This window comes from Moschus berezovskii, chromosome 5 (genome assembly GCF_049115385.1).
Source record: "Moschus berezovskii isolate FMDL1 chromosome 5, NW_MosBer_1.0, whole genome shotgun sequence".
Taxonomy (NCBI): domain Eukaryota; kingdom Metazoa; phylum Chordata; class Mammalia; order Artiodactyla; family Moschidae; genus Moschus; species Moschus berezovskii.
The window spans coordinates 73,859,323-73,873,977 of NC_142464.1; the positions used below are offsets into that span (position 1 = coordinate 73,859,323).

Below are 14,655 nucleotides of genomic sequence, written 5' to 3' on the forward strand. Positions count from 1 at the left end.
CAGAACAAGACTTAATGGCATGGTGCAAACAAGTGACATAGCTGAAACAAAGTGGTCAACAGAAGCAAAAATTAATGAGGACAAAAAGATACAGGCAAGTGGAAACAGTAAGAATACAAGGATTAGCAAAATCTTGATATCAGATGAAGGAAAATGTAAGTCAAAAAGCACTGGGATGAACCAGAGGGATGGGATGGAGAGGGAGGTGGGAGGGGGGTTCAAGATGGGGAACACATGTACACCCGGGGCAGATTCATGTCAATGTATGGCAAAACTGATCAATAATGTAAAATGATTAGTCTCCAATTAAAATAAATAAATTTTTTAAAAAAGATTAAAAAATAAAAAAAAGCCTTCTGATCTTCTGTGCTCAGTCATGTCTGACTATTTGTGACCCCATAGACTGTAGCCCATCAGGCTCCTTTGTCCATGGGATTTTCCAGGCAAGAATACTAGAGCAGGTTGCCATTTCCTCCTCCAGGGAATCTTCCCAACCCAGGCATTGAACCCATGTCTCTTGTGTCTCTTGCAGTGGCAGGCAGTTTTTATTCTTTACCACTGAGCCACCAGGGAACTCCCAAAAAGCTTATAGGTGACAAATAAGTTATCTTTTTAATGTTTAAATCCACAAGTTAGTATGAAGCTATAACACAAAATATTTCTACACTAAATAAAATGCAGCCACCTTTGCTTCTCTGGTGTCTCAACAGTAAAAGAATCTGCCTTCAATTCAGGAGATGTAGGTTCAATCCCTGGGTCTGGAAGGTCCCCTGGAAAAGGAAATGGCAACCCTTCCCAGTATTCTTGCCTGAAAAATCCCATGGACAGAAACCTGGTGGGTTACAGTCCATGAAGTCACAAAAGAGTAAGACACAATGACTAAACAACAACAAACAACAACATTTATGAGGTAAAATACACATGGAAAAAAATAAAAGGGGGAAACACAGACGGTAAACACCAAAACTTAAAGAGGGAAAACAAATCATTAGATTTCAAGCTCAAAAAACACAAAACAAAATAAAATACAAAATAAAATAAAATGAAGGTTATAATAAAGACAGAGTAGGAATTATGAGACAGTTAACAGAAAACCACTAGAACTCATTTGCTATTATAATAAATGGAAATCCTGAAAAAATCCACTCATAATTTTCTTGATTAGAAAAAATGGGGTAATAATACAAAATATAAAATAGGAAATAACAAACAGGAACTAAACATTGAAGCAGAAAAAAAAATGACCAAAAGATTAACTATTTCCAAATAGCACAAGACCTGGATGAATTTATAATGGAATTCTACCAAATTTCCAAGAATCAGACAATGCTAACACCTGGACAAGGAAAGTGTTAGACCTTTGTTGAGCATCTTTTCACATGCCTCTTGACCATCTGTATGTCTTCCTTGGAGAAATGTCTATTTAGATCTGCCATTTTTTTGTTTGGGTTGTTTGCTTGTTTTATATTGAGCTTCATGAGCTGTTTCTATATTTTGGAAATTAATCCCTTGTTAGTAAATTCATTTGCAAATATATTCTTCAACTCTGAGGGATGTTTTCTCATTTTGTTTATGGTTTCTTTTGCTGTGCCAAAGCTTTTAGCTTAATTAGGCCCCATTCATCATCACTATCTACTAGAGAAATACAAATAAAAACTACGAGGTATCATCTCACCCCAGTCAGAATGGCCATCATCAAAAAATCTACAAACAATAAGTGCTGGGGAGGGTGTGGAAACAAGGGAGTATATACGCTGTTGGTGGGAATTTAAATTGATAGAGCCACTGCAGAGAACAGCATGGAAACTCTTTTAAAAACTAAAATAGAGCTACCATATGATCCAGCAATCCCACTCCTGGGTAGATATCTGGAGAAAAGCATGATTTGAAAAGATTCATGTAGCCCAATGTTCTTTTCATTTTTGTTTAGTTGCCAGGTCATGTCTGACTCTTTTGTGACCCCATGGACTGTAGCCTGCCAGGCTCCTCTGTCTGTGGGATTTTCTGGGCAAGAATAACTGGAGTGGGTTGTCATTTCCTTCTCCAGGGGATCTTCCCAACCTAGGGATTGAACCTGCATCTCCTGCATGCATTTCCTGCATTGCAGATGGATTATTTTACTGCTAAGCCACCAGGGAAACCCAACCCCAATGTTTAGCGTGGCACTATTTACAACAGCTAGGACAAGGAAGCAGTCTAAATGTCCATCAACAGGGGAGTGGGTAAAGAAGATATGGTACATATATACAATAGAATATTTCTCAGCCATAAAAAAAAGCCATTTGCAGCAACATGGATGAATCTAAAGATTGTTATACTGAGTGAAGTAAGTCTGACAGAAGGAAATAAAGATTATATGATATGGCTTTTATATGGAATCTAAAAAAATGTACAAATGAACCTATTCACAAATAGAAATAGAGTCACACATGTAGACAATAAACTGATGGATCCCAAGGGGGATACAGCTGGGAGGGATAAATTGGAAAAAATTGAAATTGACATATATACACTGCTATCTATAAAATAGATAACTAATAAGATTCTAATAAATAGAACACAGAACTCTACTCAATACTCTGCAATGACCCATATGGAAATAGATCTAAAAAAGCATGGATATATGTATACATATAACTGACATACTTTGCTGTACAGCAGAAATTAACACAACATTGTAAATCAACTATACTCAAATAAAAATTAATTTTAAAAAGTACTAGACCTTTGAGAATGAAGGAAAATACCCTTTCATTAAACAAATGTAAAAGGATAACAAAACATGAAAACGTTACTCAAAAATAAAATAGAAGATGAATATCACTTATAAATACCAATGCAAAATACTAAATAAGATATTAGCAAGCAGAATTCAACACTTTGATAAGTATATCTTTAGTCCAGACTTCAAATAGTTTCAATTACTATTATACACCATGCTAATAGATTTAAGGAGGGTAAAACTCAAACTTATTTCCATAAATGTTGAAAAAGACTGAAAAATTTCAACACTGATTCTTGATTTTAAAACTAAATCAAATGAACCAAGGGATAAGTTCTTAATGTGAATATTCATATAAAGGAATACTTGAATCATTTCCCTGAGAATGAGAACAAGGCAAAGTTACCCATTATCTCTACTATTATTTATTATATTAGGCATTGTAATGTTTTTAGACAAGAGAATTCAATTAGTTTCATATGAATTGGTGAAGAAAAAAGATTTTTTTGCATATGGTATGATAGCAAAATTTTGAAAAGAAATAATGCTTAAACTAACAAAAATTGATTAAGGTAAAAAGATATAAAATAAACATTCATAAATCAATAGCACTGAAACACAAAAACAATAATCAGAGTACATAATGCTCGAGGAAATACCATTTACAGAAGAAAAACTTAAATATTTAGGATTCAATTTAACAAATGTGAAAAAAATCAATGACTAAATCTTAAAACATTCCAGAGAGAAAATAAGCATGAAGATTTAGACAGACAGCCCATGTTTCTGTTTTAAATGACTCAGTGTTATAAAGATGCTAGTTCTCCCAAAGTTAATTCACAAGTTTGACACAATCTCAATAAAAATACCAATAAATCTTTTTCAAGTGGAACTAAACTTGTTGTTACTGTATACAGGAATAAAGCTTTTATATATATATATATATACATAAAGACACACAATAGCCAGGAAAACGTAAAAGGAAAAACAAACTAAAATGAAAATATGAGGTGGGGCCAGCTTTACGGCAGGCATTAAAATACAAGGCATTACTAGTCTCAAAATACTGTTGAATCTCTACTGTTAATATAGTGTAGTGGCAAATAAATAGAAAAACAAGTAAGAGAATGGAATAGAAAGGTCATAAATAACTAAAATACATAAGAAAATATACAGTTGACATCTCAAATAATGGAAGCAAAGATTGACTTTTTAATAAATCATGCTGAGTCAACAGAAAAGCCATTTGAAAAAGATAAAAATTAGATTCATACTTTATACACAGGATAAAGTTCGAGTGCATTAGGGAATTAAATGAAATAAAACCATACAATGCTTAAAATAAACATAGATGGATTCCATTCAAAGTGGAATATAATCAGTAACATTGAAACCAAACTGTTAAAAAATGGGTAACATAACACCACCAAATGGGGATAGGGAAGAAAAGAACTAAGTAATTTTGGGGAACTGTTTTCATTACATACTTCAAAGATAAACACAAAACTAATTGTACATGAATGCTTTATTTATGCTAGTTAATTTTTAACAGAACTATTAAAATTATAGAACCACTTTATGTATTGATTAGAATTGAACAAATAAGAACATATATGATGGGAAGATGAGAACCAGGTACCTATTTGTAGGAAAAAAGAAGTTACATATAAGGAAAAGTGAAAGGTTTGGGCTCATAGTTCATAATACATGTGCACATGGATACACACAGGAATGTCTGTGAATGTGTAGGTAGAACATATATTTTCTCCATCTGTCCAGTGAAGTCAAGAAGCAATGACCCTCAATATTAAGGAATATACCAAGGACCCTAGTAGGGGTGTCTTGACATTGGCGACCCCGTGGACTTATACAGTTCATGGAATTCTCCAGGCCAGAGTACTGCAGTGGGTAGCCTTTCCCTTCTCCAGGAGATCCCAATGCAGGTCTCCCATATTGTAGGCAGATTGTTTACCAGCTGAGCCACAAGGGCATCCCAAGACTACTAGAGTGGGTAGCCTATCCCTTCTCCAGGGGATATTCCCAACCCAGGAATCCAACAGGATCTCTTGCATTGCAGGCAGATTCTTTACTAACTGAGCTATCAGGGAAGCTTCTCATAGCTCAATTGGTAAAGAATCTGCCTGCAAAACAGGAGATCCAGGTTTGATTCCTGAGTTGTGAAGATTCCCTGGAGAAGGAAGAGGCCACCCACTCCAGTACTCTTGCCTGGAGAATCCTATGGACAGAGGACCCTGGCAGGCTACAGTCCATGGGGTCATAAGAGTTGGATGACTTAGCGACTAAACCACCACCAAAACCAAGTACCCAGATTTTGGTTTCTAAACATCATTCTACAAAAAGTGGAACCAGAAATTTTTAGAGATATAGTGAATTACATTCCTGGATCAAGATGAGCCTGAAATATCTTATGTGCTAGAAAGGAAAGGATATGCTCAGGAAATGATGCAAACCTGAAAGGAAAGAACAGTCAAGTTATAGGAGATGGTAGTTCAGTCCCCAAGTCATATCTGACTCTTTGCGACCCTATGGACTGCAGCAGGCCATCTCCTGGAGTATTTTTCAAATTCATGTCCATTGAGTTGATGATGCCATCCAACCATCTCCTCCTCTGTTGTCCCCTTCTCCTCCTGCCTTCAATCTTTCCCAGAATCAGGGTCCTCTGTAACGAGTCAGCTCTTTGCATCAGATGGCCAAAGTATCGGAGCTTCACCTTCAGCATCAGTCCTTCTAATGAATATTCAAGGTTGACTTCACTAAGGATTGAATGGTTTGATCTCCTTGCAGTCCAAGAAACTCTAAAGGGTCTTCCCTAATACCACAATTCGAAAGCAGCAATTCTTTGGTGCTCAGCCTTCATTAGGGGGCTTCCCTCATTGCTCAGTTGGTAAAGTTGGTAAATCTGCCTGCAATGAAGGGGATCAGGGTTCGATTCCTGGGCAGTTAAGACCCCCTGGAGAAGGAAAGGGCAACACACTTCAGTATTCTTTCCTGGAGAATCCCATGGACAGAAAAGCCTGGCAGGCTACAGTCCATTTGGTCGCAAGAGTCAGACATGACTTAGCGACTAAACCACCCCAGCCTTATTTATGGTTCACCTCTCTCATCCGTACATGACTACTGGACAAAACATAACTTTGACTATAGGGACCTTTGTCAATAAAGTGACGTCTCTGCTTTTTAATAAACTATCTAGGCTTCCCACAGCTTTTCTACCAAGGAGCAAGTGACTTTTAAATTTGTGGCTGCAGTCACCATTTGCAGTGATTTTGGAGCCCAAGAAAATAAAATCTGTCACTGCTTCCACATTTTCCCCTTCTATTTGCTGTGAAGTGCTGGGACCAGATACCATGATCTTAATTTTTTGAGTGCTGAGTTTCAAGCCAGCATTTTCACTCTCCTCTTTCACCATCATCAGGACACTCTTTGCTTTCTGCCATTTGGATGGCACCATCTGCATATCTGAGGTTACTGATATTTCTCCCAGCAATCTTGATTCCAGCTTGTGACTCATCCAGTCCAGCATTTCACATGATGTATTCTGCGTATAAGGTAAATAAACAGGGTGACAATACACAGCTTTGTCATGCTCCTTTCACAATTTTGAACCAGCAACTTGATCCATGTAAGGTTCTAACTATTGCTTCAGGCTTCACAGGAGACAGGTAAGGTGGTCTGTTATTCCTATCTCTTTAAGAATCTTCCAGTTTGTTGTGACCCACACAGTCAAAGGATTTAACATAGTTAATGAAGTAGAAGTAGATGTTTTCTGTAAATTCTCTGCTTTCTCTATGATCCAATGAATGTTGGCAATTTGATCTCTAGTTCCTCTGCCTTTTCTAAATCCATCTTGTACATCTAGAAGTTCTTGGTTTATGTACTGCTGAAGCCTAGCTTGAAGGTTTTTCAGCATAAAATTATTAGCATGTGAAATAAACACAATTTTATGGTAGTTTGAATATTTTTGGACACTGCCTTTCTTTGGGATTGGAATGAAAACTGACATTTTCCAGTCCTGTGCCCACTGTTGAGGTTTCCAAATTTGCTGGCGTTAAATGCAGCACTTAAACAGAGTCATCTTTTAGGATTTTTAAATAGCTCAGCTTGAATTCCATCACCTCACTGGCTTTGTTTTCACATTCCAGGATGTGTGGCTCTAGGTAACTGAACACACCATACTGGTTATCTGGGTCATTAAGACATCTTTGTATAGTTCTTTTGTGTATTCTTGCCACCTCTTCTTAATCGTTTCTGTTTCTGTTAGGTCTTTACTGTTTCTGTCCTTTATTGTGCCCATCCTTGTAGAAAATGTTTCCTTGATATCTCCAATTTTCTTGAAGAGATCTCTAGTCTTTCCCATTCTATTTTTTTCCTCTACTTCTTTGCATTGTTCGTTTAAGAAGGTCTTCTTTTCTTTCATATTCTTATCTTGAATTCTGCATTCATTCAGGTATATCCTTCCCTTTTTCCCTTGCTTTTCGCTTCTCTTCTTTCCTCAGCTATTTGTAAAGCCTCCTTAGACAACCACTTTGCCGTCTTGCATTTCTTTTCCTTTGGGATTGTTTTGGTCTAACAGATCTAATCTCTCTATCAGATCTAATCCCTTGAATGTATTTGTCACTTCCACTGTATAACTGTAAGGCGTTTGATTTAGGTCATACATGACTGGCCTAGTGATTTTTCCTACTTTCTTCAATTTAAGTCTGAATTTTGCAATAAGGAACTGATGATCTGAGCCACAGTCAGTCCCCAGTCTTGTTTTTGCTGATTGTATAGTGCTTCTCCATCTTTGGTTACAAAGTTTATAATCAATCTGATTTCAGTATAGACCATCAGGTGATGTCCATGTGTAGATTTGTCTCTTGGGTTATTGGAAGAGGGTGTTTGCTGTGACCAGTATATTCTCTTGTCAAAGCTCTGTTGGCCTTTGCCCTGCTTCATTTTGTGAGCACACGTGCAGAAAAGCACAAAATACCAGTCTGTGATATTCTTGGCAAAAATGCTTAAGCACAATTCAATAATGAAGATATCAGAAATTGAGTGGTTTACGCTGGCTAATATACTTTAAAGGTATCAAGTTCATGAACCAAAGAGAAAAGCTAAGAAACTATACCGGATTGGAGGAGAGTATGGAGACATGAGAACAAAATGCAATGTGTGATCTTGGTTAGGGTTCTGAACTAGAAAAAAGGGTCATTAGTGAAGCATCTAGCATAATTTGAATAAGGTCTATAGATTGGTTAATATTATTATATTGATACTACTAATTCATTGATTTAGGTAATGGTTCTATGATTACATGAATATTAACAGTACATTTAAAAGGTTTATGGGAATTCCATGTATAGATAGCATTTTGTTGTTGTTGAGTCGCTTAGTCAGGTCTGAATCTTTGCAACCTCATGAACTGTATCCCTCCAGGTTCCTCTGTCCATGGGATTTTCCAGGCAAGAATACTAGAATGGATTGCCATTTCCTTCTCGAGGCAATCTTCCTGACCCAGACATTGAACCCACATTTCCTGTACATGCAGGAGAATTCTTTCTATTGCTGAGCCACCGGGGAAGCCCAGATAGTATTTTACTAAGTCTAAATTCTATTTTGAAATGAAATATTTAAAACAATGTAGGAACACAGGAAATTAAATACACAGACAATAAATTAACATAATAAACAAAATAGTAACATTTAAGAAATTTTCCAACAAAGAAATTTGACAGAACCAATATTTGATTTCATGACAACTGATAAAAAGTTTTTACGTCCTTCAAGATTTATTCATAAGTGAAAGAATAGTTTATCAATATGAGTGACAAAGGGGAAAAATCCTTAGTGCTAAAAATCACTAAAAATATCACACAACTTTTATGAAACAATTTAACATTAGTAAATTTAAATTCCTTAAAAGCCCACCAAAACTGATTATTGAAGTAATTGAAGTGTTAAAATCTTTTCCTAAAATGCAAACTCTAGGTCAACATGATTTTACCAAACAATCTTTTCAAATTTCTCAAAAGAAACAGTATCTATTTTAAATAACTCTTTCAGTGAACAGAAAAATGGGGAAACATAACTCATTGGTAGATGCTAGCATAATCTTGACTCTATAACTGAAAAAAAAATTTTTTTTAAGTAAAATAACTAATTTTCTTCCTGAACATATATATAAAATTATAAAACAAAATATTATCAAATTGAATCTAGTGATATTTTAAATATCTTACCATGTCACAACAAAGTGACATTTATTATAAACATGCAAATTTGGTTGATGTTTTAAAAATCAGTCAAATTTATAGAAAAAATGGTTAGTAGATTAAAGAGAAAAATATGACAATATGATTGTTTCTAAAGATGCAAAGAAGTCATTTTAAACATTAGAGAGGAAGAAAGAGCCCTAGCAAAATTTTTGAAAATGAAGTAAAAATTCATTAGTTGAAAAATAGACACTATTGGCAAAGTAGTCATTATTTGTAATAATCACCATTTAATAAAGTTGATAAATTTAGCAAGGCTGTTAAGGATACAATAGATAGCAAAATGTCTATTCTATTTCCATACACTGCTAATAAAAACTTACAAGATAAAATTTTTGAAAATTCTATTTATGCTTATATCAAAAACTCCAAATATAGATAATTAAATCTAGCAAAATATATTCAGAACTTCTTTCAGAAAACATTAATAAAAATAGAATACCCATGGAAGGATATATGATGATCATGAATTTGGTTTGGTAAAAATTCAATATGGTAATATTTCAATTTCCCTATATTGATCATAGATTGAATGCAATTTCAATAAAAATTTTTGCTGACTTATTAATGTATATTGCTTCTTTGTTTTAAATTGTCATGGGAGAAAGAGAAGTTAATCACATTATAAGATGTATACAAAAATGCGCAGAACTAAGACTAACAATTTTGATGAAGAACAAAGTTGGATTACCTACGCTAAATACACTCTCAAGGCTTATAATTCTGCATTATCTAAGACAGTGCAGCAGTACTGTACAGAATTAGAACCCTTAGTTTCATTTGAAATATTGTATATAATGAAATATCTCTTAGCATTTCATCAAAACTTTGATGGCCAATTTATCAAAACTTTGCTATTTCACCCTTTGTTGTAGCAGTTGTAAAATAATGACATCAAAAATATTCAGAAATCTTTCTTCCCACATCAAACTGTGAATCTTTCGAAGCAGTACCAGTCCAACCAATAATTGTCAAACCTAGCAGTTTATAACATTTGTCAGAAAATCAAGAAATATGAGATATGATTAAAGTAACAGCAGTAAGTGTGGCTTTCATAGGCACCAAAATCCCAGAATGATTACTCAAACTTACCTCCTATATCTGGGCGAAGTTTATTGTCATAGCCTTGAAGCAAGGAGTTGAGAATCTGTGTTATATCTCCTTCGTGAATCTTTGGTGCCAAAACCCAAGTTTTGTTCACTGTTAAGTCTTCATCATCTTCATCATCTGCTTTATCAACACTAAGGAATTCAAAGAAAAATTTGTATGATAGTTCAGTCAAATAAGGATTTTAAAAAATAGTTTAAGGTTGCTAACATTGTATATGGGAGTAATAAGAGGTGAAAAAAAAGCATTAGAAATATCTTATACTAAGTAAGCTTAATACCTAATACCTTCATCATATGAACTGTCCTGTTTCAATAATATTCAAAAATGAAGAAATCAATACAAGGAATAATCAGGTAATATTAATAAAAAGAATAAAATTTTGCCATCCCACAACTGTCATTTACAACGACAGAGATCATGCAGATGATAGTGTAAACGACAGAGATCATGCAGATGATAGTGTAAGCAGTGGCCTTAGATTTGTGCAGACCACAATCTGCAGAGTCATATACAGTGATTCAAAACCAGACACTAAAATAAAAATTAAAAGGTGAATATATATAGGAAAGTTGTAATAATTAAAACTAATTATTAACTGTATTTAAAATGCAAGTAAAATGCAAGGAAAGATGAGTGAAATAGAGTTCAAAGAATAAAGGGAAGAAGTATTAAACACATCTGGTCAGAGCAAACACCCTCTTCCAACAACACAAGAGAAGACTCTACACATGGACATCACCATATGGTCAACCGAAGTTAGATTGGTTATATTCTTTGCAGGCAAACATGCAGAAGCTCTATAGAGTCAGCAAAAACAAGACTGGGAGCTGACTGTGACTCAGATCTTGAATTCCTTATTGCTAAATTCAGATTTAAATTAGCAGCAGCAGCAGCAGGGAAAACCACTAGACCATTTAGGTACGATCTGAAGCAAATCCCTTACTATTATACAGTGGAAGTGACAAAGAGATTCAAGGGATTAGATATGATAGAGTGCCTGAAAAACTATGGACGGAGATTCGTAACATTGTACAGGAGAGAGCGATCAAGACTATCCCCAAGAAAAAGAAATGAAAAAAGGCAAAATGGTTGTCAGAGGAGGCTATACAAATAGCTGTGAAAGAAGAGAAGCAAAAGGCAAAGGAGGAAAGGAAAGAAACACCCATTTGAATGCAGAGTTCCAAAGAATAGCAAGGAGAAATAAGAAAGTCCTTCTCAGTGATCAATGCAAAGAAATAGAGGAAAACAATGGAATGGGAAAGACTAGAGATCTCTTCAAGATAATTAGAAATACCAAGGGAACATTTCATGCAAAGATAGGCTCGATAAAGGACAGAAACGGTATGGACCTAACAGAAGCAGACTATATTAAGAAGAGGTGACAAGAATACACAGAAGAACTGTACAAAAAAGATTTTCATGACCCAGATAAACATGATGGTGTGATCACTCACCAGAGCCAGGCATGCTGGAATGAGAAGTAAAGTGGGCCTTAGGAAGGGTCACTATGAACAAAGCTAGTGGAGGTGACGGAATTCCAGTTGAGCTATTTCAAATCATGAAAGATGATGCTGTCTAAGTGTTGCACTCAATACACCAGCAAATTTGGAAAACTCAGCGGTGGCCACAGGACTGGAAAAGGTCAGTTTTCATTCCAATCCTAAAGAAAGGCAATGCCAAAGAATGCTCAAACTACGGCACAACTGCACTCATCTCACAAGCTAGTAAAGTAATGCTCAAAATTTTCGAAGCCAGGCTTCAACAGTATGTGAACCAGATGTTCAAGGTGGATATACAAAAGGGAGAGGAACCACAGATCAAATTGCCAACATCTGCTGTATCATCGAAAAAGCGAGAGAGTTCCAGAAAAATATCTACTTCTGTTTTATTGACTACGCCAAAGCCGTTGACTGTGTGGATCACAACAAACTGTGGAAAATTCTGAAAGAGATGGGAATACTAGACCACCTTACCTGCCTCCTGAGAAATCTGTATGCAGGCCAAGAAGCAACAGTTAGAACTGGACATGGGAAAACAGATGGTTCCAAATTGGGAAAAGAGTCTGTCGAGGCTGCATATTGTCACTCTGCTTATTTAACTTATATGCAGAGTACACCATGAGAAATGCTGGACTGGATGAGGCACAAGCTGGAATCAAGACTGTTAGGAGAAATATAAATAACCTCAGATACACAAATGACACCACCCTTATGGCAGAAAGCGAAGAAGAACTAAAGAGCCTCTTAGTGAAAGTGAAAGAGGAGAGTGAAAAAGTTGGCTTGAAGCTCAACATTCAGAAAACTAAGATCATGGCATCTCGTCCCATCACTTCATAGCAAATTGATGATGAAAAAATGGGAACATTGACAGATTTTATTTTGGGGGGCTCCAAAATCACTGCAGATTGTGACTATAGCCATGAAATTAAAAGACACTTGCTCCTTGGAAGAAAATTTATGACCAACCTAGACAGCATATTAAAAAGCAGAGACAGTACTTTTCCAACAAAGGTCTGTCTAGTCAAGGCTATGGTTTTTCCAATAGTCATGTATGGATGTGAGAGTTGGACTATTAAGAAAGATGAGCGTGGAAGAATTGATGCTTTTGAACTGTGTTGTTGGAGAAGACTCTTGAGAGTCCCTTGGACAGCAAGGAGATCCAACCAGTCCATCCTAAAGGAAATCAGTCCCAAATATTTATTGGAAGTACTGATGCTGAAACTGAAACTCTAATACTTTGGCCACCTGGTACGAAGAACTGACTCATTTGAAAACACCCTGATGCTGGGAGGAGAAGGGGATAATAGAGGATGAGGTGGTTTGATCGCATCACCGACTCAATGGACATGAGTTTGAGTAAGCTCCGGCAGTTGGTGATGGACAGGGATGCCTGGAGTGCTGTAGTCCATGGGGTTGCAAAGAGTTGGACCCAACTGAGTGACTGAACTGACCAAACTGATGCTTCTTCCTTCTAAGTCAGAAGAACCCAGACCCCAGACATTTATTCCAACAATTTGGTTGAAGATTGTCTTTTCAAATCATAAGTGAATGTCTCACTCTCCATATATACATAATTGAAAACTCTGATTATCAAATTTTAGGACTAGAATTTAGACTTTAGGGATCAAGTAACCCATTGCCTTTATTTTGTAAAGAGGAAACTGAAGTTTGTAGGGAACTAAAAAAAGTACAAACTCATTTGTTTGCAAAACTGAAACTCAAACCCTGGTCCTATAGCTAATGCTTCCTCCTATACCTGTGTGTTTGACAAGCATAAAGTTTTAACTTACTTATGAATTATACTAGAAACATATTGTGGTAGTAATTTGTGTGTGTGTGTGTGAGCTCAGTCTCTCAGTCATGTCTAACTGTTTGTGACTCCCTGGACTCTAGCCACTAGGCTCCTCTGTCCATGGAATTTTCCAGGCAAAAATACTGGAGTGGGTGGCCATTTCCTACTCCAGGGGATATTCCCAACCCAGGGATTGAGCCCAAATCTCTTGCATCTGCTGCACTGGCAGGCAGATTCTTTTCCACTGTGCCACCTGGGAAGCCTCAGTTGTAATATATTTATCTTTGAAAAGTCAAAATCGCTCAGTTGTGTCCTGCTCTTTGTCAGTCCATGGTATATTCCATGAAATTCTCCAGACCAGAATACTGGAGTGTGTAGCCGTTCCCTTCTCCAGGGAATCTTCCCAGCCCAGGGATCGAACCCAGCTCTCCCACATTGCAGGCAGATTCTTTACTAGCTGAGCTACTAGGGAAGCTGAGCCACCAGGATAAAAATTATTCATCTTTATTACCCATGAATTACCTGATCATCATTTGAGTGAGATAATCCTAGACTTACCCTCACCTTTAGTAAATCTTAGTCCCCAGTGAAAATATATATATAAACTTTTATATTGGTAAAATTAGGTAAATCTATAATATATTATTTACTTACATATGTTTCAGAGATGGGCTTCCCTCTCACAATAGATATTGAAGTTTATCATAATAGCTTTAGTTGTCATTTCTATCCTATTCATTCAGCTCTCTTTTGCTGTGGACCTAAACATCTTAACTAATGCAGCCCTTAACTCTTTTATCATTTTTTTCCAGTTTTATTGATATATAATTGACTTACAGCATTGTATATATTTAAGGGGTACAACACATGATTTGATCTATGTATACAGCAAGATGACTACCACTAAGTTTAGCTAACATTCACCCTTTTTATCCTTTTAAAGAGTATAAATTAACATTGTAAATAAAAACTTAAACCTTTGAAATATTTGTGCCTCATTTCATCTTCACAGTCATTATATTGATAGTTATTAACAGATAACGGGATGTATTAGTCTTCCCAATATTTCTCATCTTCTTCCTGTCAGATAACTATAGTTTTCACTTCACTGGCTTCTAACTTGGTCATGTGACCTGAGTTCTCCTTTCTCAAAGAGAATTATACATCCCTGACCCACTAAACTCAAGTTTGGCTCAGTAGTTTGTTTTGGCTAATGGAATGTGTAACATGCGCCACTAGCGAGCAGAAGATCTGATG

General features: G+C 36.0%; 1 protein-coding gene across 1 annotated transcript in view; it reads right to left on the minus strand.

Annotated features, from left to right (window-relative positions):
- GABRG1 (gamma-aminobutyric acid type A receptor subunit gamma1) overlaps positions 1–14,655 on the minus strand; it is a 90,133-nt gene that overhangs the window by 55,709 nt on the left and 19,769 nt on the right. The window contains exon 2 of the mRNA XM_055434615.1: positions 10,090–10,238. Within this exon, the coding sequence (XP_055290590.1) occupies positions 10,090–10,238 (149 nt within the window). The remainder of the gene's footprint in view (positions 1–10,089; positions 10,239–14,655) is intronic.